The sequence below is a fragment of the Lonchura striata genome, chromosome 28 (genome assembly GCF_046129695.1).
Source record: "Lonchura striata isolate bLonStr1 chromosome 28, bLonStr1.mat, whole genome shotgun sequence".
Taxonomy (NCBI): domain Eukaryota; kingdom Metazoa; phylum Chordata; class Aves; order Passeriformes; family Estrildidae; genus Lonchura; species Lonchura striata.
Genome location: NC_134630.1, coordinates 1,026,170 through 1,054,025, shown reverse-complemented (window position 1 = coordinate 1,054,025; position 27,856 = coordinate 1,026,170). Strand labels below are relative to the sequence as shown.

At 47.3% G+C, this 27,856-nt stretch overlaps 1 protein-coding gene across 1 annotated transcript; it reads left to right on the top strand.

The window, feature by feature from the left end:
* Nucleotides 1–349: 349 nt before the first annotated feature.
* Nucleotides 350–23,838, top strand: LOC110484434 (uncharacterized). The gene is made up of 3 exons (XM_077788764.1): nucleotides 350–429; nucleotides 18,928–19,604; nucleotides 22,978–23,838. Exon 2 carries the CDS (start codon nucleotides 18,965–18,967, stop codon nucleotides 19,592–19,594), a length of 630 nt encoding a protein of 209 aa, XP_077644890.1. The 5' UTR covers nucleotides 350–429; nucleotides 18,928–18,964; the 3' UTR covers nucleotides 19,595–19,604; nucleotides 22,978–23,838.
* The last annotated feature ends 4,018 nt before the right edge of the window (nucleotides 23,839–27,856 follow it).

The following is a 27,856-nucleotide window of genomic DNA, read 5'->3' as shown; positions in this document are numbered from 1 at the left end:
TCCCGCAGAGGCGGAGGCACGGAAGGCGCAGGGCCGGGAAAGCCGTGGCGGGAGGCGCGGAGAAGTTTGTTTGTGTGGGCAGCTCAATCCCGGCTCGGGCCCGGGCCCGTGCCGGGGCTGTTCCTCATCTCCGGCTTTCCCCTCACGCTGCCCGGGGGCGCCGAGAGCGCGGGGCGAGTCGGGGCCGTGCGCAGAGCCCGCCCCGAGCTCGCTGCCATTGGCCGCCGGTGCCGTCAGTCGCGGTCGCGGCGCGCTGATTGGTGGGAGCGGGGCGCGGTGCGGCCCCGGCGGCGGGCTGAGGGCGGCCGTGGCCGCCCAGCGCCGCCATTGGCCGAGCGGCTGTGCGGGCCCGGCAGCGGCGGCAGCGGCGGCAGCGGCCGGAGCGCGGTGAGGCGGCGGCGGCGGAGCTCGGAGGCGGCCCCGGCGCAGGTGGGAGCCGCGCTGGACTCTGCGGGGGCTCGGGGCTGGCTGCGGGCGGAGGGGGCGGCAGGGGGCTCCGGCGGCTCGCCGGTGCCGTGTCCGGCCCGTGCCGGCCCCGGGCTGAGGGCGCTGCGGGAGCGGCTGCCCGCGGTCTCCTTCCCGCCGGGGCCGGGCAGGAGCCGCTGCCGGAGCAGCGCTGGCTCGGCCCGGCTGCTGTGGGTAGGACAGAGGGGCTGCCCCGCGGCCGGGAGCGGGCGGGGAAATTCCCGTCGCCGGAGGTTTGTGTGCCCGGAGGAGAGCGAGGAGTCCTGCAAAAGTGACTTTATTGCCGAGCAGGGGCAGAGGCCGTGGGGCATTTGCCGTGCGCTCTCTGCCGTGCTTGTAGTCCGCAGCCTCCTTTTTATCCTTATTTTCCCGGCCGCATCTCCCTCTGCCTTTGCCCACCGGCTGAGTTCCTTGGAAGGTTCCGACTTCCCGATGCGCCTGCTGCCTGTCCTCGTTAATGTGCACCCTCCTTTTGTATATCAGCCGATATTAATGGCTCTGTTAAGTCTTTGTTCTTCTCCTCGAAGTCCAGCAATGTGGCGGGACTTTGAGCAGCTGTCTGAGTCAATTTGTAACATTTATTGGAACTGAATGTTTCTCCCCTTATCTACAAGTGCCCGGCCCTATCTCCAGGTAGATTCACTCCTTGACTCTGTTTTGTCCTTCCTGGGTCCTCTTTGGTTTTGGGATTATTCTCGGTGCCCTCATTCCCTGTCCTTTTGTAGCCGTTTGTGGATCAGGAGGCCTGGCTGCCACCTGCATGCCCTGGCTCAGCTGCTGGATGAGCTGCACTGCCAAGGTGTGGAGCATGGTAAAAAGATGAGAGTTGCTGCAGCACAGAAGAGGAGAACAGCATTCGTTTAACCACTGGTGTGCCAGGGAGCCAGGGAACCGTGTCCCATTCCCATCCTTTCCATGCTTGGACCAATACATAAACTGCTCTCCTATTTCTTTTGTTATCTTTTTTAGCAGTTTTCTCTTGTCATCTCTTTGCCAACATCAGTTTGAGTCACTTAGTTTTCCAGAAACTCCTCCTTTTTCTGCTAACAGATACTCTGATCCCATCCCCTGGTGAAATGTTGTGTTCCTCATTTCAGTGGCTTGGTCGGCAGGAAGGTCAGGAGCTGGAGTTGTCTGGTTGGTTCTTATTTGGAGGACAGCTTGTAATGTAATGATGCCATTGAAATGATAAATGGGTTCTCTGTCTCCTGATATGAATTTGTGAGAAATGCCAATCACTTGGTTTTTAAATGTTAGAAGTTTAATAATAGTGAAATGGTTCTAAAAGTAGGAATACAATTAGACTAATTAAAATTTAGAGTTAGGATGATTACAAGACAAAAAAAACAAAGACTTACAGATGTCTGGATGCTGTCTTGGGCACTTAAGCCCCAACAAGCATACCTTGTGAATTAAGGAATCACCCCTAAAAAAATACACTGTTGCATATTCATATATCCTTCATGGTTATGCATACACTCTTTTTAAAACAAGAAACTCTGTCTGTTGTATGTCATCTGTTTTTTTTTCATCCCCACGGCATCTTCCAGTCTGAGCATGGCCTGAAGAAATTAGCTTCTTCTAGTAAGAAATCCATAAATTGCTCTTTGGAGAATTTAGGTGTTCCTTGAGCAAATTTAGGTGTTCTCATTCCTTAACCCCCCCCCCACACACACACACACACACACACATGCATATTTTCTCTTTTAACTACTAAAGCTTCATTTTATCTAGAAAGCTACGCTTACCATACTATTAAAATGTTAATACAGCACAAGTTATCAATATAACATAATACATATAGTAACTATCTGCATAGAGCCATATAACATGCATTTTTCACAAAATCATTTTGGTTCCCAGGGGCTGGTCCATGGTGTTGTAGGATTTGTTCTGGTGGCCCTTCATCTTTTCCCCATGTTTGGGCGCTCCCTCAAGCTGGGGCTGTATCAATTGACCATTTTTTTTCTTACTCCTTCATCATATACTTGAATTCCAACTGATTTCCCTGAACTTGTTATAGCAAAACCCCCAGTGCTCTGATACACCCTGTACAGCACAGACAGTGACAGGAGATGTTGGAGTGGGCAGAGAGATGATCCCCCCCTTATTTTAGTGAATTTTTCACAACATTCTCCATTTGCTGTTTCCCTTTGCAGCTTCAGCCATTTCTGTTGCAGAGTCAGAGATCCTCAGCATGGGCTCTGCCTTCAGCTGTGCAGATTCCATCCATGCAAGCAGGCAGAGCTCGGGGTGAGGGGCAGAGGGAATCAGCCAATTCCTGCCCCAGGAAAGAAGAGCCAGGTACATTGTCCCCACTTTGCCCCAGCAGTGTTAATTTGCATTTCTGAAGCTCCTCCTGGGTGCCTGGAATGCAGCTTCTCTTCCACAGCAGCCTTCAGCAGCCTCAGTTGTGCCCCCCCCACAACCTGCTGCTTTTTTTTTTTTCCTTCAAATCATCTATTTATTGTTTATGAGTTAAAGGGTCACCTTTAAATCTCATCTAGTTTTGATAATTTTGAAAAACTCTAATCACTTGGTTTTTAAAATTTTAAAAGTTTAATAATAATAAAATGGTTTTAAAAATAATAATACAATTAGAGTTAGGACAATTAGAAGACAAAAAAAGCAAAGAATTACAGACGTCCAGATGCTCTCGGACACTAAGTCAAGAAAAGTTTGACTTGTGAACAAAGGAATCACCCTTAAACCAATACACTTGTTGCATATTCATACATCCTTCATGGTTATGCATACATCCTATTCTAAACAAGAAACTCTGTTGTATGTCAACTGTTCCCTTTAATCCCCTGGCGTCTTCAAGTCTGAGCAAGGCCTGAAGAAATTAGCTTCTCCTGATCAGAAGCCATAAATTCCTCTCCTTTGGAAGATTTAGGTGTTCTTCGAAGGGAGCATCTCATTCCTAAAAAGAAAACTCCCCCCACATACATAATCTCTATTTTAACATTATGTTGTAACCTAAAACTACACTTAACACAATACGTAAGGGAATTAATACAGCATAACTTTCTAACATGACACATATAATATTCATTGTAACATTTGTGAAAAGCCAATCATAAATATGCATTTTTCACAATCCCACCTCTTACTGCTCAAGCCAAATGATTTATAAAGAATATTTCCTGTCCTCTTGCATTCTTTGGACTCTGTTGGTAATCAAATAAAACATGGGATTAAACAAAGAAGAAATATCAAAACACTTGTAACACATAAAAGGAAGAATCCTAATTTCTTCCACCATCCCATTCTCAATACATTTCCCCACCTGCTAGTTTTTAACGTTTTTTTTCCATTTTTGGACTGATACCTGGGTCATAATTTTTTTCTGATATCCTTTGTTTTTTCCAGGATGACATCCTCATTGCCATCTATTTTCAACAATCTGTACACCCCATTCTTTAGCCAATAAATAGCGTAAAGCCAACCTATTTTAATGCACTGCAGGTGATGTTTGGCTTTGCAGACTCCATATTAATTCCAATGCCTGAGCAGCTTTGTTTATTATCTTCTCTATAACTGCTTGGAGTAATTTAATATGACTCAGGATATAATTTGGGGTTAACACAGAGCTAGACTGCTGTGCTTGTTTTACCTTTTTTTTTTACTGTCTCTTTACTGAATCTTGGACTATATTTCTAAGATCAAATGTAAAACAAATCCATCTCTCTCCTTTTGGACATTCCATGCCCCAAGTATTACTACTTTTCCCTAAGTTCTTTGTAATGTGATAATTTTCCCCCTTTTTCCTGCAGGTACTTAATTTGGATGGGTTATAACAGTGCCTGTTGACATGGGTGTGTGTAACAAAAAGGAACTTTGGTTTCTTTCCATGTGATACTTTCTGTAGCATTTGTGACACGATCTTGCTGCTATCTCAGAAGGGAAAAGACAACAAATGAGAGACAGAAACAGGAATGACAGAGGTCTGGCGTGGCTTATACCCCCACCTCCCCTGCCTGGGGGGCTGCTGCCCACAGCAGGTACGTGTGATCTTCTCGCTGGTGAGAGTACAGTGCTCAATCCAGGCTTGCCCTCTGTTTCCCTTGTCACTCCTTTATTACTCATTTCCAGGCAAATTGTTTTTGACACCTTTTAACTGTGGTTTTCCACCATTCCTCAGGTATCTCTCAGTCCACAGGCATTGATAATCCCCATCTACAAAAGCAATTTATTACTTCAGTTTTTGAGGTCTTTCTGTATAGGGGATTGATTCAGTACTCAATACTTCTTGCCACGAGAACATAGATTTTGTGAACTACAATGCCAATTATTCTCATAATTTAAACATTCACTTATAACCCAGCTGCCATGTCCAATATGGGGATGAATCAAATAAAGTATACAGCATAGTATTAATGGCAATTTCCCTTCTTGCCTGTACAAGTCACAGGCTAAGGCCAGACTATAAGGACTCTTTGACTCAAACACTCCCGATCCTCCTGTTTGAATTGTCAGTGTTCCTCTGCCAAGGAGGTGTCGGAGACGTCTCAGGGCTTATTCAGGCAGGGCTTAGAACCAGTGATGCAAGCTTTGCCTTATTTCTCAGTTAGGTGTTATTCTTTGTACCTGCCTTGGATCATTTGGGTCTTCCCAAACCATTACCACCCAGTCCTGGTTGAAAGTCAATTTGGTATCACCCGGTTTAGATGTGATAGTCCATTCCTCACGTTTCTTCACAAATTCTTTTATTTTGCTGGCATGAATTCACCCTCTTTTCCATGGTTGGGATTGCTGCTTTAGTAGTACCTGGAAAGGACTTCTTAATAACACAGTGTTAAAAGAAAAACAATACTGCATTAACTTTCACCATTAGTTTTGTTCAAAACTTTCTGGGTTTAACTAAAAACTTTTTCTATAGCTGCTTCTTCTTCTTGTATCCAGCTGTGCTAATTGCTGCAGAGGCCAATTCTTCTTCTTGTGAGCTATAATTAGTTAAATAAAAAAAGACTAGCCCAAATTTAACACAAGATGTATCACATCTCTTGGTTTTTTGCTTTTTAGGCAACATCCAACTGTTTTAGTCTTACAGACCCATTCTTCAGAACAAAAGCCTCCTTTCCTTAACAACAAAAATCAGAAGGAAAAAAAAGAAGTCTTGTTTAAAAAAATAAAGCACATTGTGAGAGTCAGCTATCTCTGCTTTGATCTTATCTCTATTGGTGGTCCAGCTCTCCCTCTTTTTCACAGCTTTGCCTTTGACTGTACTTCCTCACTCCCCTCCCCTTGTTGTCACTCTGTCTAGCAGGAATGGGGGAGAACTTACAAATAGCTACGGTATGGGGACTTTGGGTTGTATTTCGCTCTTTCTCTTTCTCTCTCTTTCCCTTTCTCTCTCTTTCTCTTTTTCTCTCTTCTTCTCTCTTCTCCCTTTCTCTCTGTTTCGCCCTCTTTTTCTCTTTTCACATTTCAACATCCACATTCCAATATCAGTCCACTTTCTAACATTAGTCCTACATCCTGGAGAGGTGAGTCTGCCAATCACTTCTCCCTCCTTTTTCAACTTCCTTACAAATTTAATTACTTTTGTTATGTGTGTTCTGCAGGCCTTTAATTCACGGCACCCTCCACCAAGGGCTACCAGCTACCCACAGCTGACAGTGCTAAAACTAAAGACTTATTTTGCTGTCACAATTTTCCATTCACAAGCTTGAAAGGGTTGTAGGAACAAGGTAAACAAAAACTTACTTCTGAAGTGATCTTGCCTGCAATAAAAAAATTAAGGCAATGCTTGTTAGTGCAATATAATTTGCAAAGAAGCCAAGGTTTGATTTGGGAAGGGCATCTGAGGTCACAGAGCATGAGTTTTACAAATCTATAATTTGAAGAGGGAATAGACAAAATGTGGATACAGTGGGGGAGACAGCAAGTAAGGAATTTATCTCTGCAATACTCTCTTTTTGACTGCCAGGAGACACTCTCTGAAGAGGTTCTTACAGTACAAACAATAACTGGATGGGAAGAGGCACTCTTGAATTTAAGCTTTGGTGTCAAAATAGGAAACTGCCCCTGAGCACTGCAGTGCTGGAGCACCCTGCCTGCAAACTCACCAGAGGCAAGCCACTGCTGCCACGCTGCAGGGCTGCCTGCAGCACAGAGGGAATCATGGCCCAGCCCTCCCTGCAGGCCTGGGTAATCCACACAAGGAATCACAATTGCTTCATAGCTCTCTAACTCATTCAAGAAATAGGAAACTGTAGTAAACAGAGATCTCCCTCACCATCTTTTTCATATGTGTGTGTCACACACCCACTGTGATGCTGGAAGTAACAAATTGTTTACATTAGAAGATACTGAAACTTTTTCTTCATCTAGCTTTGTAGTTTCCCTTTTCTATATGTAGCCACCTCCCATTCTGGGAAAAAATGAGCCCTATTTTTTTACAAGTGTTTTGTATGCACAATTTTATTTGCTCTTCTAGATACACTGCAAGTATTTAGCACTTCCAGAAAAACTAGCAAACAAACAAAACAAAAAAAACTAAGAAAGCAAAGCACATTTGGGTACATGAAAAAGGACTGGTTGGAAGGAAAATTGTTTGCTTGACCTACCAAGCAGCTGGTGTTACCTTTAGTTTAACTTTACACACTGAGAAGACTTGATTGAACAGCCTGCATTGACTCAAATTAATAGCAGGTTTTGCTATGTCACAGCTGTAAACTAGTTTTTCAATCCTAGAGTACAGTAAGTTATGTATTTCAAGATAAAAATCACAAAGCAAATTGGAAGAAATTTAGTACTGCATGAGGTGTGCACACAATTAATTTACCTCTAGAAGTCAGTTTATGACTTTCCTCTACTAGGATTGCAGTAGCTGCTATAGCTTGAATACACACTGGCCAGCCTTGGTTTACTGGATCCCACATCTTTGATAAATAAGCCACAGGTCTCTTTACTCCTCCCCACTCTTGAAACAAAACCCTATGAGCTACCCCTTTTTTTTCATTTACATACAAATGAAAGGGTTTTGCTAGTGAAGGTAAGCTTAAAGTTGATATTGGGGCTAGTTTTAACTTCTTTTTTCTTAATTTTTCATTATCCTTTTTGATCCATTTTATATCATCTCCCTCTGTCAATTTTTTTTATTCAAAAATTTTACTGTCTGTGTATATCCTTCAATCCACAATCTATAATATCCCAATAATCTGAGTATCTTTCTGATTTTCCCCTTTGAAGAGGGAGGGGGAAGGGATAGAATCCCTGTGTTTCAGTCAGGGTTGAGCTTCCAACTACCCTTACTAAGCAAGTGTCCAAGATATTTTACCTCTGATTCTACAAATTGCAGCTTCCCTTTTGATACCCTTAATCCTTTTTCCCCAAAAAAATTCAAAAGCTTTATAGTAGCCTCTCTAACTTCAGCTTCAGCTTCCCCAGAAAGTAAAAGATTATCCACATATTGGATAATTTGTATTTCAGGGGGAGTGGGGAAAGTTTGTAGTATTGTTTCTAAAGCTTGTCCAAATAAGTCTGGGGATTCTGTAAGCCCCTGTGGTAGTTTTGTCCATCTTAATTGCTGTTTTCTCCAGTTAGTGGGTCCTTCCATTCAAAAGCAAAGATTACTTGCTCTCCTGGGCTAATGGGCAAGCCCAAAAGGGATCTTTAAGGTCCACTACACTAAACCACTGATGCTGGGGAGGAACTTTACTTAAAAGAGTATAAGGATTTGGTACCACTGGATAGCGGGTCTGAGTTCCTTTGTTAACCTCCCTTAAGTCTTGTACCAGTCTATAGCTCCCATCAGGCTTCTTTACTGGGAGTATTGGGGTATTATGGGGAGACATACAAGGTTCTAATGTCCATCCTTTATTAGTCCTTCTATTACTGGCTTTAAACATTCCTGTCCTTCTAAAGATATAGGATACTGCCGTACACATGGGACAATTTTTTTTCCTCAGTTGTAATCTTTATGGGGTCAATATTTAATCTTCCCCTATTTCCCTCCCCAGCCCAAACTTCCTTGTTAATTCTTCTTCCATCCTCCTGGCCTAGTTTTAAAAGTCTAGCTGTCATCTTCCATTCTTTTGGAACAACCCCTATTCCTAATTTCACTTGTAAATCTCGTCCCAATAAATTGCTACCTGCCCCTGGGACCAAGAAAACATCCCTCATCCAAAATCTAGTTTCTCCCTCTATTACCACATTTTTAATAACGGGTACTGTGGAACTCTCTCCTTTTGCTCCTGTTACTTTTACAGTATCTATGCTTACACTATAATCTTATGGAATATTTAACAGAAAAGTTATTTCTGCCCTTGTGTCTACCACAAACTCCAATTTTTCTTCTTGGGGAACGACTTTTAAAGCTATCATAGGCTTTACATGGTATCTGTCCCCTTAAAAAATAGAGCCTCTGACATCCTTATTCTTCTTCGGTGCCCATCTCTTTACAAATTCTCAGATCTGTTACCCTCTTAGGACAATCTCTCTTATAATGACCTTTGCCCTTACAGTAAAAGTAGACATTCTTACAATATTTCTGAAACTTTGGTTGCACTGGGATTTTATTCTTTCCTGTTCCCCTGTCTCTACCACTATCATATCTAGGAATAGGGCCTGTGGGTTTTTTATTGCTTTCTTGCAATCGTTTCCTCGCATGGTGACTGCCACAATCTTTGCTTTTAGTTTGGCTTTGGCCACAGACTTTCTGAGCTTCCTTTAATGAATCATCTAATAATCTGTCATGCCAATCTTCAATTTTTTCCATTATCTGGCCAAGCACAAAGTTAATCCTTAACAAAGCTTTTTTCACATCAGTCTCAGGATCCACTCTGGAACACTGCCTCCTATTTCTCCCAAGTCTGTCCAACCACTCAGCCGGAGCCTCCCCCATCCCCTGCTGTGCCCCAAAAGTCCCCTCAGCACTTTGCCCTCGAGATGCTGCCCCCCTATTCCCCCGACAATCAAATTTGATACTCATTCATGTGTTTTCTCCCCTCCTCATAATTTTGACCCCACTCAGGAGGCGCGGTTGGCATTTGCCCTCCTCGGGGGGCCCTGTGGATTTTCTTTAGTCCAGACTTTTATGCCTGCAATTCTGATCATTTGCCTTTCTTCTTAAGAAAATAGTATCTTTATTATCGACCACATTTCTTCCCAAATATAAATGTTTGAACCTAAAAATTGGTCTAATTGTTCAGCAGTGCTTATGAGATCCTCCAAAATCCCTTTGATTTCCTTTTTAAAATTCCTGACCCCAGAAGAAGTCAAAGGAGCATTCACAAAGCCGGCTCCACCCCCTCCCATCGGGACCTCTCTTAGTGGAAATAGATCCATTCCTTTAACCCAGTCTCTTTCTATAGCCTTTCTCCCGTGCTGTGAGGAAGAGTCCGGAGAATGTTGCCTCCTAACTGAACTTCCTGTGTTCCTATAAGGGGCGTCCTCCAGACAGAAAGAGTTTCTCGGAGCTGGGGCTGCGGTTCCCGGGGAGCGGAGCTCCGGGCAGGAAGGGGCTGAGGGCAGGGCCCAGCGCCCAGCCCTGGTCCTCCAAAGGCGGAGCCCGGGCAGGGTGTGCTGCCGGAGCCGCCGCAGGAGGGGCAGTGCCGGGGGTACCAGCCGGGAGCGAGATCGGCCCGCCCGTGGTTAGGGGCGGCTGGGCCGGTGCTCCCGGCAGAGGCAAAGCAGCAGCGGCGGTGCCCAGCGCAGCCGGGACGGGCAGAGTCGCCGGGGGTGGGGCAGAGAAATCAGCCGCAGGAGGAGCCCCGGGATGGGCCGGGCGGGAGCGCCGAGAGCCCGGCGGGCGGAGCAGCCGGGCGGGCCGGGGCCGGGGCCGGCCGGGCAGCCGCGAGCAGCGGGACGGGGCCGGGCACAGAGGCTGCGGGCGGCGGGGCGGGACCGGGAGCGCTGCGGCGGGGCGGGACCGGCAGAGCGGCCGCTGTGGGCGGTGGACCCACAGCCGGGACGGGAACCGGGGCAGGAGCAGCCGCTGAGAGCAGCGAACCCGCGCCTGGGACGGGAGCGGGGCAGGAGCGGGCGGCGAGCCGGGAGCCGGGACAGGCGCCGGCACCGGGGCAGGCGGGGCCGAAGCGGGCGTGAACAGGGGCGGAGGGGGCAAAACCTGTGAAGGATCCCACTCCTTTTCCTCTTTTCCCCTCTTGTTCCCCTCCCTTTTCTTTCCCTTTGTCTTCTTTTTTACACGTTTTTAGTCCCATTTTCCAAAATCTTACCTAGTCATTCCATGCCTTTGTTTCCCACTTTCTCTAACAACCTGAATTACCACCCTCATTCAACTACACAAAAAGTCCTTTTTCTCACAATATCATTTAACACAATCTCATTCAAAATCATCCACCTTCCTTCAAGGAAATAAAGTAGAGATGAAAATAAACAATCTACATTACATATACTTCCATTCATCTACATTTACTCACCTTTATCTCTCACTCTCACACACATTGACACCCTCAAGCCTGTTCATTCATACTTCTTGACTTCACAATAGTGTTATATGTACTTTTCATTTGCTCACGCTCACTCTTATTTTTTACTCACTCTCACGTTCAACAACAAGGTACCTTTTACTTTCAAACAATTTATATTGCATATCTACATATCTACATTTATTCTGAGTGCTCTTGGACTGTAACCCTTATCCATCAACCCAGCAGGTTTCATCCTGGATGTCTATTAATCCTAGATGTCCGGTGATTCTGCAGAATTTTAACACACCTATTACACTTTTAGGTGTTACTGGCCAGTTCCGGTGTTCTTGGATATCCCTCAATCCAGCCACAACCCCAGATTCTCTTGGATATCCTTCGATCCGGCAACCCTGAGTGCTCTTAGGATGTTAATCCCTCAACCCAGCAACCCTGAGTGCTCTCAGGATATTAATCCCTAAACTGAGCAAATTAATGACCCTCCAAGGAAGACCCTCTCTTTTTTACCCTTTTATTTTTTTAAAATTTTCTATCCCCCCCCACCAAGGTGTCCCACTTCTTCCCGGAGACCCAGTCCCAGTTTCCCCAGGGGGGTTTCTCTCACTCTTGTTTTCACATGCCTCGTCTCTTTACTGGCCGCTTTTCTCGCGAAAAAGACGGAAAGGCAGCATGGGAGACTCCGCTCTCATTTGGCAAGTCTGGGATAACCAGCTCACCTCTCATTCACACGCATTCATTCCCCCCTTATCCACCCCATCCCAACAAATACTCACCTATCCTCTTTCCTTAGGTCTTTGTTCTTCATGTACACATTAATCTTAGGGACTAATTACCGTGGTTTTAGGGAATCCTTTCCCTTTTCTTTGTTTTATTGTCTCCTTTTGTCCCTGGATCAAAACCTGTGTCTGTCTGTCAGTCACACACCAGGGGAACAGAGCGAAGCTGCCCAACCAGGGCAGGATGCGTCTTTTCACTGAGTCTCCTAAGGCACCGGCAGAGAGGTGTTAGCAACAATCCTCTGCTACCAAAATTGTGAAAAACGCCAATCACTTGGTTATTAAAATTTTAAAAGTTTAATAGTAATAAAATGGTTATAAAAATAATAATACAATTAGAGTAATAAAGTTTAGATTTAGGACAATTACAAGACAATAAAAAGCAAAGAATTACAGACGTCCGGATGCTCTCGGACACTAAGTCAAGAAAAGCATGACTTGTGAACAAAGGAATCACCCTTAAACCAATACACTTGTTGCATATTCATACATCCTTCATGGATATGCATACATTCTGTTCTAAACAAGAAACTCTGTTGTATGTCAACTGTTCCCTTTAATCCCCGGGCGTCTTCAAGTCTGAGCAAGGCCTGAAGAAATTAGCTTCTCCTGATCAGAAGCCATAAATTCCTCTCCTTTGGAAGATTTAGGTGTTCTTCGAAGGGAGCATCTCATTCCTAAAAAGAAAACTCCCCCCACATACATAATCTCTATTTTAACATTATGTTGTAACCTAAAACTACACTTAACACAATACGTAAGGGAATTAATACAGCATAACTTTCTAACATGACACATATAATATTCATTGTAACATTTGCAAAAAGCCAATCATAAATACACATTCTTCACAAAAATGCAGCCTAAAGGTGAGTATTAAAAAGCCAGGACCAAAATTTTGGTATCTCTAAGAGCTATGCACAAGCATACACAAAAAAATTCCAAGGGAATTCAGTTGTTTCTACTTCTCTTCAAAGTAAAAACTCATTCTCACATCCCTGACCCAAACCTAACTGGCAACATAGAAATAGGAGTAATACAAAAAATACTCCAAGGCTCTAAACTTTGCACTGAAACTGCAGGAAAAAGAAAAACTCCACCAATATGTTTAGTGTTAGAGTCAAGGCATTCCTTGATTCTGGCCAGGATGTGCAACAGAAATCATTCCATCCCCACATAGCCCAGGTGGGCAGAGAAAATCGTTGCATGACACATGGGTTTTAGTTGATTTTTCCCAAACTTGATACAGTCTGAACGACTCTAAATCCACTGGTTTAATGTTCTGTAGTTTCCAGTTGTGCAGTTTTTAGTATTTGGTTTCCTATTGGGCCTGGATTTCTTTGCTTGTGCTGTTAATGAGGTGGGAAGTGCTGGATTTCCTTCTCAGCCTTTTGCAGACCAGGTGTCTGCAGCCCTGCCTGGGGCAGTGTCTGGGGTAGGTGTTGGTTGCTGTTTGCTGCTGGGGTTGATGTTTTGCTGCTGGTCGTTATCTTTGTGGGTCTCTTTTGGGCCATTCCCAGTGTGTTGAGATGTTAAACTCATCTCCACTGAGTGGTGTAACATCCCTTAACAAAACCTTTAACATTTCTTTCCCCAAGGCCAAGGCAAAGCAAGCCTGAGTAGAGAAATCAAAGGTTAACAATGTTCAAGTCTATGAGCTGGTCTATTTTCCATGGATGCAGTGCCAGGCAGGGCAGTGTGTGAGTGTGAGTGAGAGCCAGAGTGGAATTGTCCCGGTGTCTCCCCAGCAGCTGTGGCAGTGCAGGCCCAGAGAGCACTGAAGCTGCAGCAGTGTCAGCAAGGGCTGGCCCCGGTGGCTGGAGCTGCCCAAGGAGGGTGGCCAGGCCGAGGATTTCAGCAGAGGATGTGTGGGGCAGGCCCAGGGCCTTGCCCCGCTGTGGAGCCCTGGCTGCTGCTGCGCTGCCTTCAGTGCAGGCTCAGGGGGGCCTCCCATCCTCCTGCTGCAGGCGGGAAGTGCAAATCTCCGGGGCTGCAGAGACCTGGAGCCCAGGCTGAGGGGTCCCCCCGTGTTCAGCTGTGCTGGCGGCTGTTTCTGGCCTCGGGGCCCCTTGGCATGGGCCACGCTACTTGGCCACCAGTGGTGCTGCTTTGCACTCCTTAGGCAGAGCCCATGTCCTGCTTGGATGTTGGCAACAGCAAAGTGCCAAGGCAGGCTCTGTGCCAGCCCAGCTTCCTGGGGGAGAGATTGCACCAGAGACAGGATTCTGGCCACAGACTGCTTTAAATGTGCATCCCTTATCTCCACCCTGCACTAGGTTCAGAATTACCAGGTAAGGATTCCTGAGATCAATTGCAAGGGGAAATAATTGAATATCTGCCCTAGGTCTGGCTCTTCTTCTTGCCCAAGCCAGTGGCAAAAGCCGTACCCATGGCATCTTGGTTTCTATCCCCAGCTTCCAAAGGTGTTTATTTCAATTCCCCATTCATTCTTTGTACCCAGCCTGAGCTGTGGGGGATGCCAGGGGTTCTGGAGGTCCCATTGTATTCCTAAAGCTGCCATAACCCCCTGGAGGATCTTTCCTGTAAAATGAGTTCTGCTCTCCGAGTCTGTTGCTTCCACAATCCCTTTTGCTGGAATTATGTCTTTTAGAAATACCTTAATAAGTGATCCAGTGGTTGCTGAGCAGTAAGAATTGATTTTGCCCCCCTGTTAGGTGAGATGGTGTCACCAGAAGATATTGAAGCCTTCCTGCTCAGGGCATTTCAGTGCCAGGCTCTTACAAGCACACACAGCTGTGCTGGTTGAGCTGACCATGGGGGGTAACCTGTGCTTTGTCTGATTCCCTTTCCTCAATAACAGCGTGTGTTGGAACTCTTTTCACTTCTGCTGCCCTTGAAGAGCCATCCAGAAACACATTTTCTGCCTCAGGCCAGGCAATGTCTCCTGAATCTCCCCCAGGCTGGGTCTGGAGCTGTGTCACTTGAATGCAGTGCTGGGTTTCTTCCCAGCCCCTCAGTGGGCTGTTCAAACAGGAGGCTGGGTTAAACCCTTCCCGTGTGCTCAGTTCTGAATCCTCCTGTGCCACTGAACAAGTTTCACACTGTAATAACCGAGCACTGCTCATCCATTGCGAGGCTCCTTTGGAGATCAAAGCTTGAACTTGATGGCAGACTGGAACAGTTGGAGATCCTGTTGTCATCAGGTTTTGGGCCTTGGTTCCCGTGGAAGTTGTGGCTGCACAATTCTGCAGCCAATGAGGCCACTGTGGCCACTGGGTGAAACATTTTGGCCCAAGAATTCCTTTGGCATGGCCCTGTTGAACATTCACCTACAATTCCAATTTCTTTTGTGAGTCTGAAGAGCCAGAGCTGAGGCATCAATATTTTTGGGTTTTCATTTTCTCAAGTTTTGCTCTCTTTCTCCTTTCCATAACACATCATGGAGGCTGTCTGGGGTCAAAAAGTCCTACAATGTTCTGGCTGGAACAGAGAATCCTCAATCCAGGCTGTGTAATTCCCTGTTAATCCTCAAAATTGTCTCAGCTCCTTTTTGGTCCTGGGAAATGTTACTTCTGAGATTGCCCAGACCCTCTCTGGATCAATGCACCTGGAATCTTCAGTCCCAGTATTTCCGAAATATTTAATATTTTTCTCCACCATTTGCCTGTGGGTTTTTTTTTTGTTTTGTTTTGTTTTGTTTTGTTTTGTTTTGTTTTTGTTTTGTTTTTTTTTTTCCCCAATACTCAAAAGATATGTTTAGCCAGGAAATTCAGCCATTTCATAGAGGCTTTGTCTACCACTTGTTCTTGTCCTCATTGGAGCCATCTGATTCCCTGACTGGCAGGATAGGAGTGCTGTAGGGAGACATCCCTGGCTCCAAAAGCCCTGCCTTTAGCAGGATCCATACCAGGCTGTGAGCCCTTCCTTCCCTCCCCTGGAACAGGGTGTTGCTTTTAGACACCACTTGTCCTGGTTGCTTCCAAGTAATTTCAAGAGGCTCTACATAAAATTTTCCTCTGGGGCTGTCCACACCTCTGGGTTCTCTTCAGCACAGGCCTTGCCAGACATTTGACACAAAGGTACAGCAGCAATAGCCTGTGTATCACCTTTTACAATATTACAATGCCACCATCAAATTCCTTCCTAGTTAATTACAATCAGAGTAGGAAGAAAAAGAAATTAGTTTATTTCAAACCTATCCCCACAGCTCCTAATAGCAATTGAACAAATGATTGATACCAGTTCAGCTTTGCCATTTATTCCCTTAATAATGAAAACATTCCTTTACAATTTTCCCCCGTTAGGTGTAAGATTCAGGGTGGATGGAGAGGCCCCTGTGTCCATCAGGAGAGGCCTCCTCTGGATGCAGGCCCAGCCTGAATGTTCTCCAGGGCTCCAGTGTGGTGGGTCCCCAGTGGGATGGGAGCTCAGAGAGCCCTGACAATCCATGTCCATGCAGGGGTGGACTTGCTCCTGCTGAGGGTGCTGCTGTCTGTGCTTGCAGTGTCCTTGTGGGCTGCAGCTGGAGCCCTGACTCCTTCCCAGGGGCTGTTTGGGTGGGCTCTGCCCTGGCCAGGAGGGCAATGCCTCTGCCAGGCGCTTGTGGCCGACCCCGTCATGCCCTGGGTACTGGGGCCCCCTTGGGCCCTGGGGTTGATCCCTCAGGGGCTGAGGGAACTCTGCCATGGCCTTTGCCTTCAGCTTGGCCTTTTGCTCATCCCTTCTTGCCTTCAGCTGCTGTGCCCTTGTGCCCAAGTGCTGCAGGGCTTCTTGTGCCACTCCTGCAGCCCCGGTCACTGCCTGTGGGTGCTCATCCTGTGAGAGCTGCTGAGCTTTCTGTAAAACCTTTCCTTTCTGCAGGGAACCAAAGCAAATCCTGAACAGCAAATCCTGATCCTTCCATGTGCACTCTGCATTTCCCAGCTGTTCCTTTGTTTTCCCCCTTGTGCTCAGGGTCCCTGCCCAGCCCGTGTGGCAGAGCCGGTGCCTGTCCTGCCGCAGTGTCCAAAGGCGGCCCCCCCGGCGGGCAGGGCCGGCAGCTCCCCGGGGCCGGGCAGCGGCCGGGGCGTCCCGCAGCCTCCTGGGGGCCGGGGGCCACTGCCGGCCCTGCCCGGGGCTGGTGGGGTCAGGCAGCGCCCGGCGCTGAGCCCCGGCTGCCCCACAGCCCCGGCCCGGCCCCGCAGCTCCCCACAGGCCCCAGCCCGTGCTCCCGGTGCCGCACCTCTGCGCCCGGTGCTGCCGCTGCCACCGCAGAGAAACCCCTGGCATCCTGACCTCCTGCTTTTCGTCTCCTGGAAACCGGGGATGGAAGTATCTGGATCAGCTGGCAAATGTGAGGATAAGACCCTGCTGGAAAACATCCCAATCCAGAGTATTTTCTGTTCCTCCTCTTTGCCATCATCCATTTTCTTACCACATAGATTCTTCCTGCTGCTTCTTGCCTGAACTATATTCCTGCACACTCCCCTTCACCTGATCACTTCCCAGCACACCAACACCATCCATCCCCTGTTGTCCAAATCCCTTCTCCACTTCCCTTATTGCCCCCCTGGGTGTCCATGTCCTTAATTACCTCTGGGGGAATGTGCAAACTACCTCAACATTCTCCCAGGGGACCCTTCAGAGACATTTTGGGATCATCATCCCTTTGGCCAGGACCCCTCCCTGGCTTTCCCTTTTCTCCCCTCCATGGGTGCCCTGCCATGTTCACTCCCCGAGGATCCCAGGGCACTCACTGAAGAGATTTTCAGTGCTCTCTCCCTGCTGACTCTTCACAGACACCCCTGATGTGTCACTGGTCTGTCTCCTGGTCACTCCTGGGTCCCCAATCAATCCCCGGTGCCGCTGCCAGCCAAGAGAGCCGATCACCCAAAGTGGGTGAGGCACCTTCAGCTGCACTCCCTGCCCGCCGCCCTGGAGAGTGGAAGGAATTCGGGATGAGCCCCAGGGTGTGTGGGAAATTTGACATTGCCAGAGGATTCTGTCCATAAAGCAGACAGAGGAATCCTGTAAAATAATTTCATTACTAATAAAAGGGAGAGGCCATGGGACATTCCCCATCGGCTCTCTCTAAGTATTAGAGGACAGAGCCTCCTTTTCATCCTAATTTTCCCGGCTGCATCTCCCTTTCCCTTTCTGTGTTGGCTGAAGTACTTGAGAGCTACAGACTTCCCAATCCACCTACTGTATACCCCCATTAATATGCACCCCACTATTGTACAGCAGATGATATTCATGGCTCTGTTAAGGCTTTGTTTTTCTTCTGGAAGTTCATTAATTGAGCAGGACCTTGTCTGAGGAGCAGTCTGTGTCATCAGTTAATAACATTTTCTGAAACTGATGGTGTCTCCTGTCACTTCCTTATGTACAGATCACTGGCCCTATCTCTGAGCAGATTCAGAGCATTTGTTTGTAAAGACACTTTCCTGTTGTTCCTTCCATGGGGTCCCCCGTTTGTGGGACATCCCCCCTGGAGCAGGGTGTCCCCTCTGTGCTGCAGCCCCAGGGCTCAGGCCGAGCTCAGCCAATCAGAGCCCGCGGCGCTGATGACTCACCAGTTGCCAGGCAGACTCGCAGCTCCCCGCGTTCCCCACCTGGACCCACCTGCGCCCCCCCCTCGGCCCCATGGCCCCGCGAGGGGAATTTGGGGAGGTGGGAGTGGGGCAGCGCCAAGGCCGGGCCCCCCCGCTCTGTCCTGGCGGGATCGGCTGCAGTGGGGACCGAGTGCGGGCGGGAGCGGCCGAGAGCCCAGCGCTGCCCCAGCCCGACCTGCCCCAGGTCCATCCCTGCCCCTGCGCTGGGATGCTGTGGGTGTGGGGGGAAGAGGGAGCCGGCAGTGGGTGCTGGGCCTGGGGGCAGGGGGAGAAGGGAAGGAGAAGCAGGCTTGAGGAACAGAATGGTCAAAGGATGCAAGTGGCAGGAAAGGGTGGGATTGTGCAGGAGGAGGAATAGGAGGAGGAAGAGGAGTGTGAGGAAGAGTAGATACACAAGAGGAGGAGGAGGAGGAGCAGAAAGAGGAAGCAGCAGAAGGTTCCACCACTCCTTATAGTTGCAGCCTCCCCCCAGCCCCAGGAGCGCTGCTCCCCCCACATGCAGCAGGTGACTATGGAAATGGATCCATGATCTTCACGAGGTGAATCTTGGTGTTTCTGAGCCTAATCTGTGTCTTGAAGTTTGTGGGATTTTTGAGCTGAAGCTTCGTGTTGTGGATGTTCTTACAGACACAAGATTCCCAATGACTTCCTGAGATGAACTTGGGTAAGGAGGAGCCTCCAGTCCAAGGGTCTCCCCTCTTGTTTTTCCCTCAAACCAGGATTTGTCATTGCCAGGGCGTGGCTGGATGGAGGAGGAGGAAAAGCCCCGGAGATGCTGCAGGAGGAGGAGCTGCAAACCCAGCCCAGGGAGCTGCAGGGAGGAAGGAGCCCCCTGAGCCAGGAAGGCGGGCGGAGATCCAGCTGGAGCTTGGAGCTGGTGGAGAAGCCTCATGGCAGGGAGAAGCCCCACAAGTGCTTGGAATGTGGGAAGGGTTTCAGCTGGAGCTCCAGCCTGATCCGGCACCAGAGGATCCACACTGGGGAGAGGCCCTACGAGTGTGGGAAGTGTGGGAAGAGTTTCAGAGCCAGCTCGGACCTGATCGGGCACCAGGTGATCCACACTGGGGAACGGCCCTATGAGTGCTTGGAATGTGGGAAGAGCTTTGGGTGGAGCTCACACCTGATCCGACACCAGCGGATCCACACTGGGGAGAGGCCCTACGCGTGTCCCCAGTGTGGGAAGAGGTTTCAGACCAGCACCCATCTCCTCCTACATGAGCGGATTCACACAGAGGAGAGGCCCTACCGCTGCCCCGACTGCAGGAAGGGCTTCAACCGCAACTCCAGCCTCACCGTGCACCGGCGCATCCACACTGGGGAGAGGCCCTACGAGTGTGGGAAGTGTGGGAAGAGCTTCTCCATGAGCTCAACCTTGGCCAAACACCAACGGAGGCACCAGTAAGGGAAGCCCTGTGAGTGCCCCAAGTGAGGGAAGAGGGCTAGGGAAGAGTTTGGAGTGAGGGGAGAGGGCTAGGGAAGAGCTTGGAGTGAGGGAAGAGAGGGAAGAGCTTGGAGTGAGGGAAGAGAGTGAGGGAAGAGCTTCGTGCCCTCCTGCAGCTCCATCCCCCATGGGAGGATCCGGGCTGGATGATCCCCAGTGACCCCCGTTGGGCAGAGCCCTGGTGTCCCCGTTGGGCAGAGCCCTGGTGTCCCCGCATGAGGAATAAAACAGAGAGAAAAGCAATGGAGCTGATAAAGAGGCCCGATATCTGAGGCCTGACTGAGCAGAAACTGTGGGAGACACAGACACAGTTTAAGGCTCCCTGGGCAAGAAGAGGGGACAGTGGAGGGTGGCTGGGGTGTGACAGAGGGGATGAGGGGGTGACAAAGGGACAGAGAGGACATCAGAGCCCTCCAGGGAGGGGACAAAGGGAACCCTGGGAGGACACAGGGGCTACCACAGGAGGCCACAAGTGCCACCAGGTCCCTGACACCTCCCCGTCCCCTCCCCAGGCATCCCCCTACCAGCTGGAGTCACTGGTGAATGTGGTGGCCACCCTGGGTGAAGTGGCAGCCACCGTGACGAGGTTACAGAGGGACGAGCAGCAGCTCATGTCCCCAGAGTCCCTGCACGGGAACCTGAGGAACTTCACCTGGAGTCTCCATGAGACCCTGGAGCAGGGCGATGTCGCCTCCCTGGGCCACCGTAGTGTCCCCTCCCTGGGCCAGGCCCTGGCCATGCTTGGGGCCACCCCAGGGGCCACCTGGGCCGATGTGAGAGCTGCGGCCTGGGCCTGGCAGGAGTTGGTGGTCAGGCTCGAGGACAGCCGGGCCCTGCTGGCCTGGGATGTCACCGAGCTCCGTGACACCCGCTGGGACGCGGCCATCGCTGCCATCCGGGCCGGGGACCTGCAGAACATGGCCACCCGCAGGAGGACAGCTGGGAGCAGCCTGGTGGCCACAGCCCAGCAGCTGAAGGTGGCCCTGGGCAGGGAAAAGAGGGCCTCGGCAGGGCCACCCACAAGGCCCAAATGGCTGCGGCCACCAACGAGGCCGTGGGAGAGGCCGTGGTGGCCAGCAGCCAAGCCATGGTGGCCACCAGAAGGGAACATTGGGCACAGGTGGCCCTGGGGCCGCTGGAGCGCTTGGTGGAAGAGTGTGAAGGAGGCAGGTGGTTCCCCGAGGAGCTGCAGCGCCGGCTCAGGGACATCGAGGCCATCCTGGAGGGGACAAAGAAGGCATCCCCCAATGTCCCTGAGGCCTTGGTGGCCGAAGTGGCCGGGTTTGGGCAGCCGTGGGATGCCAGTGCCTGCCTGGGCAAGGATCACCTGCTGGGGACACTTGGGGACATCCAGGACCTCCTCTTGAGTCCCTGTGGTGGCTCCTGCGGCCCCGGTGGCCCCAGCAGGCGCGCCCTGGCCCAGCGGTGCCAAAAAGCCGTGGAGGATCTCCCCAGTCTGCTGCAGCGATGGCACCGCTCTGATGCCATCAGGGACAGTGACATCCTGGTGGACAGCGCTGGCGTCACCAGTCCCCTCCTCGCATGGGATTTGAGACCAATTTGGAGAATTTTCTGGGAATTTTCATGGGCATTGTCCCACATGCTGATGGGAGTTTCTGGGATGACGTTACCAGCCGCACCTGGGGCCATTGTGAGAGCACTCAGAAGGCTTTTGCATTCCCCTGCTGCCTTTTGCATTTTTCTGCTTTTTCTGTTGGGTTTGGCATTTCTCTGTTGCCTTTTGCAGGTTCCTATTGAACCCCAGCATTTTGCTGAGGTGCTCATACTGATATTGATTATTGATAATTCCTTGCAGCTGCTCGCTGGCACAATAAAATCTCAGAGTTTGCATGGACAAGTCCAAGGCAGTGTGAGCTTTCTGCCAGGATTTGGAAATCCTTTACGAATCCAATTCTCACATCCCTGGGCCCCCCCGGTCCCGGCGCTGTTCCCGGGGGTCCCGCGGCTCTGGGGGTCAAAGGGGAGGGGGCGGAACCCCCATGATGGGTGGGGGGCACAAAGGGGGGTCCGGGCCCGGTGCTCGGGGGGGTCGGGGGCACTGAAGGGGTGCGGGTGCGGTTTTTGGGGGGTCCCGGTGCTCGGTGAGGGGGGTCAGTGCTCAGCAGCGGGGGCTGTCCAGGGACCCCCCCGGCCCCCCCAAATCCCAGCCGGGTGTGAAAAACAAAGTTCACTAAGGGATTACTAAACAAAGTTTAATCAGGGATAAAAAAGGGTTTTGGGGCTCAGCCAAAGAACTCGCCCTCAACTTAACCCTTCGTTCTCCGGATCCGGTTCCACTGCAGGGCCACGAGCACACTCCTGAGTTTTGACATTATTCAAACACTCCCGGGAGGTTTGGGTGTCCCAGGAACTCGTGTTTGGGTCTCACCTCTGACTTGTCTGCAGGACATTCTGTAGATTAAGTCGATATTTTTGATTTCTTCTCATGGTTCCACGCTGTTGTTTCAGGCCCCCTGATAAATTCATAAATTCTTCTGAGCTTTGTGTCACTGGTATCACCTGGTGAGGCTGGTCCGCAGATGTGGGAAACACTGGAATTGTTTTACACCTGAGTCAATCAAACAAAAGTGTTTTAACATTGCATAGTCTCTATTTCAATATTTATTATTGATCTATTTAATGTTTATCTATTTTTAATATATTAAGGCCTATTATATAATATCTGTTTATTACTCTAGCAGTAAATTTGTTATACACTGCACACATAAACAGATCGATTTTATTGTACCAGCGAGCAGCTGCAAGGAATTATCAGTAATCAATATCAATATCAAGTACCACAGCAAAATCCTCGTGCTCAATAACAACGTGCAGAAGCCAATACAGAATTTCAAAAGCAGATTATTCTATTGTAATTTATAACCCGGCTCTGCTGCAAGGCACCGAGGGGCTCATTCAGCCCCTGACCCACCGCCACCCCCATCAGTGTCCCCAGAGCGTCCTCAGAATGTCCCCAAGTGTCCCCAGTGACGTCACCCCAGGAATTCCCATCAGCATTTGGGACAATTGCAATGAAAATTCCCAGAAAATTCCCCGAATTCATCTCAAATCCAGTGTGGTTTGGGGAGAGGGGAGAAGTGACAGCAGCAATGTCCCTGATGATATCACCATCCCCGATGATGTCACAGCAGTGACATCGCTGTCCCTGCAGCAGCCTCGGAATGTCCTCTGTGAAAAATGCATATTTTATGGTTGGCTTTTGCAAGTATTAAATTGAATAGGATTTGTATTATGTTACATTGATTAGTAGTGCTGTATTAACATTTTAATGGTAGGGTAAATGTAGATTTGTGGTTAAAATGGAGGTTTTGTGGTTAAAACAGAAACTCTGTGCATGGGAAGAAAGGAATGAGGTACTTGCACTGGGACGGCAGCTGCAGGACACCGAAATCTTCCAGAGAAAAAGAATTTACAGCTTATTGTAAATGCAGGCGAGCCGGGGGGAAGAAATGACGATGCCTGACTCCAGCTCAGAAGGATGACTGGTTTCTTTATTAGAACTATACTAATATACATTAATATACTGTTTAAAGGAGATACTAAAACTACAAACCTGCTTTTTCTAACTCCCAAATCTAACTCCTCACAACTCGTGACCCTCTCTGAGATTCCAGCCCCAGGTGGGTTGGATTGGCCCCAGGCTCAAACGATCCTCACCAGAACCCAACCCAGCAACCACCCCACAACAATTTGGGTAACAAATTGTTAAACAATTCTCCAAACACGTTCCACATACTAAAACGAGGAACAGAAACAGAAATTGTTTTCTCTTTCGTTTCCCTCTGTGCTCCTCTGTGGAAAATGCTGGGAGGCAGAGCAATGTGCTGCCACAAGGGCTCCCTGATTAAAGGAAATTCACTCTCCGTGCCCCGCTCAGCCCTGCGGGCGCCGCGGGATTGAGAAGAGGCTGCCACTGCTCCGGGCTCTGTGGCTGGACAGGATTGATGCATCATGCATGAGATCGATGAATATGCAACAGGCTGCTGCTTTTAGGGTTATTCCTTGTTCAAGGCGTGGTTTTGGCAGCTCAGTGCCCAAAACATCCGGACATCCGTAATCCCTCGCTTTTTATTGTCTTGTCACTGTCCTGACCTCATTGTCCACATTGTTATTGCTCTGATTTTATCGCTGTTTTTTTAATAACTGTTTTATTACTAATAAACTTTTACAATTTTAAAAACCAACTGACTGGTGTTTTCCACAGTGCCCAAAAACATCCAGATGTCCAAAATTCTTCGCTTTTTATTGTCTTGTCATCGTCCTGACCCTCATTGTTCAGATTCTTATTGCTCCGATTTCATTGCTATTTTTATAACTATTTTGTTACTAATTAACTTTTTGAATTAGTGAATTTTTAAATTTCAAAAAACAGCGAGTGGTGCTTTTCACAGTGCCCAAGAACTCCTGGATGTCCAAAATTCATTTTTTATCATCTTGTGGTGTTCTCATCCTCATTGTCCACATTTTTATTACTCCGATTTTATTTACTATTTTATTATTTTTTGGTTTGTTCTTTTTTTTTTACTCATTATTTTATTACTAATAAACTTTTAAAATTTAAAAAACAACTGATTGTTATTTTCCACAGTGCCCAAAAACTCCTGGATGTCTGAAATTCTTAATTTTTTTATCGGCTCGTGGTGCCTGACCCTTGCTACCCACATTTTATTACTCTGATTTTATTTTTAAATTTTATTTTATTTTTTTTCTTATTATTTAATTTTTTTTAATATGTCTTAATAATTGTTTTATTACTAATAAACTTTTAAAATTTCAGAAACAACTGATCAGTGTTTTCACAGTGCCCAAAAACTCCTGGATGTCTGAAATTCTTCATTTTTTATCGTCTCGTAGTGCTCTGACTCTCATTGTCCAAATTTTTATTACTCCTATTTATTGCTATTTTTATTACTATTCTATTACTAATTAACTTGTTTGAATCAGTAATTTTTAAAAGATTTTAAAGAACCAGAACTGGCATTTTTCACGGTGCCCAAAAACATCTGGGCATCCAAATTTTTTTTCTTTTTATCGCCTCATGGTGGCCTAAATGTCATTGTCCAGATTTTTATTACTCTGATTTTATTTTTTATTTTAATTTTATTTTTTTATTATTTAAATTTTTAATTTTATTTTTAATAACTATTTTATTACTAATAAAGTTTTAACATTTCAAGAACAACTGACTGGTGTTTTCACAGTGCCCAAGAACTCCTGGATGTCCAAAATTCTTCATTTTTTATAATCTTGTGGTGTCCTGACCCTCATTGTCCACGTTTTTATTGCTCCGATTTTATTGTTATTATAATTATTATTTCATTACTAATTAACTTGTTTAGTTATTAATTTATTACTAACTAACTTGTGTAATAATTAGTTTATTATTAATTAACTTATGTAATTAGTGATTAGTTTGTGATTTTACAGACCCGTGATCGACTCTTTCAGAGTTCGCAGCGAGCGGGAAACGTTACACGGGAACAAGCTTTGGATCGATTCCTGTGTGATACTGATCAGTAATCAATAACTAATGCTGGATCGATTCCCGTGTGACATTGATCAATAATCAATAACTAATGCTGGATCAATTCCTGTGTGACATTGATCAATAATCAATAACTAATGCTGGATCGATTCCTGTGTGACACTGATCAATAATCAATAACTAATACTGGATCTACTCCTGTGTGACACTGATCAATAATCAATAACTAATGCTGGGTCGATTCCTGTGTGACATTGATCAATAATCAATAACTAATGCTGGATTGATTCCTGTGTGACACTGGTCAATAATCAATAACTAATGCTGGATCAATTCCTGTGTGATATTGATTAATTAATAAAAAATAATAATGAAGAGTGGATAAAAGTTTCTGTAATACCAATTAATTAATAATTAATAATTAATAATATTTGATAACAAAGTTTGATTCCTTTGTAATATTGATTAATAATAATAATATATATTGGATTATTTTATTTGTAACATTGATTAATAATTAATTAATATTAGATTGGTTTCTTTGTAATAATAATAATAAATAATTAATAGTATAGGATTGATTTCCTTGTAATATTGATTAATAATCAATAATGAATAATATAGAATTAATTTATCTGTAATAAAGATTATTAATAGTGATAAATAATAATTAATACTGGATAGATTTCTTTGTAATATTGATTAATTAATCCTTAATAATTAATAATAGATCAATTTCTTTTTAGTGTTGATTAATTAATAATAATTGATATTAGGTTTATTTCTTTGTAATGCTGGTAATAATAAATAATAATGAATATTGGATTTATTTCTCTGTAATATAGATTAATTAATTATCAATTATTAATTGATATTGAATAAATGTCTTTGTAATGGTTATTAATTAATAATCAATAATCTATATCTAATATTGGATTGATTTCTTTGTAATATTGTGAAAAATGCTGATTGAATTATGCACTGCTATTGATTATTGATAACTCACTATTGATTATTGATAACTCCCTGCTGTGGATTATTGATAATCTACTATTGATTATTGATAATCTGCTATTGATTACTTATAACTCACTGCTATTGAATATTGATAACTCAGTGCTATTGAATTGGATGTGGGGAGATGAAGGAACAATGAGGGGGAAATCTCCTTTTTTTTCCCCTTTTTTTCCCTTTTTTCCCCCCTTTATTTTCTTTTTTTTTTCCCTTTCTTTCCTTTTTTTTTTTTTATATTTCCTCCTTTTTCTGCCCCTCTCTCTCCCGTGACAAAATCAAAGATTTAATGAAAAATCGATAAAATGGGAAACGGAACTTTTCTAAAATTGCTTTTTAAAAAAAAATTCAGTGAACAATCGGAGCTGGGTAATTGGTTCTTCAATGACTTTAAATTCGTGCTTTGGGTTTTTTTAATCAATGCTTTAAAAAAGAACCTTAAAATCCAAACTGGAACAAACTCCTCCAGTGCCACCAACCCCACCGGTGTCCCCAGTGTCCCCAAATGTTCCCAAATTCCCCAAATGTCCCCAAAGTCCCCAACATCCCAAAATCTCCCCAAATGTCCCCAAACTCTCCAAATGTCCCCAAATGTCCCCAAACCTCCCCAAATGTCCCCAGACCTCCCCAGATGTCTCCAAATGTCCCCGATCCCCACTCAGGACACATCAGTTTTGGGGGGATTGTCACCCCCCGCCAGTTTATTTTGGAAATATTTGGGGACATTGGGGACATTTGGTGACACTGGGGACATTGGGGAAGTTTGGGGAGCTTGGGGACATTTGTGGTTGGGAACATTTTTGGGGGGGTTGGGGACATTTTTGGGGGTTTGGGGACATCGGAGCTGTCACATGAAGAGCCCCCTGGAGTGAGAGAGAAGAGGAGGGGACACCTGGGAACATTGGGGACACCTGGGGACATTGGGGACACCTGGGACATGGGGACACGGAGATGAAGGGGGACACTGGGGACACCGGTGTCACCTCCCCGCCGAGGGCCACAGGCGCAGGCTGAGCCCCCCGATGACGAAGGCCACCAGGGCCATCCCCACCATGTCCTCCACGCTGGGCATGGTGGCACCTGTGGGGACATTGGGGATGCGTCACCGACACCCCTGGGTGGCACCGAGCCCGTCCTGGTGGCACCAGCCACCCCCCAATGTCCCCAGATCTGCTTCTGATGTCGCTTAGGTGATCCCAGTCCTGTCCCCAGCCCCATCCCCAGTGTCCCAAACTGCATCCCAGCTGTCCCCAACCCCATCCCAGGTGTCCCCAGCCCTGTTCCAGATGTCCCCAACCCCGTCCCAGCTGTCCCCAGGCCCTTCCCTGTGTCCCCAACCCTGTCCCCAGTGTCCCCAGGCATCCCTGGTGTCCCAAGATACTCCAAACCCCATTCCCGATGTCCCCAGCTGTCCCCAACTCCATTCCTGATGTCCCCAACTCTGTCCTGGTGTCCCCAACTCTATCCTAAATGTCCCCAACCCCATCCCAGGTGTTCCCAGCTCCACTCCTGGTGTCCCAAGACCCTCCAAACCCTGGTCCCAGTGTCCCCAGCCTTGCTCCTGTGTCCCCAACCCCATCCCAGGTGTCACCAACCCCATCCCTGATGTTCCCAGGTGTCCCCAGCCTTGCTCCTCTGTCCCCAACTCCATCCCAGGTGTCCCCAACCCCGTCCCTAATGTTCTCAAGTGTCCTAAACTCCGTTCC

Bases quoted from the DNA above. Each gene is read 5' to 3' on its own strand.
- LOC110484434 (XM_077788764.1), top strand. From the start codon at position 18,965: ATGCTGCAGGAGGAGGAGCTGCAAACCCAGCCCAGGGAGCTGCAGGGA.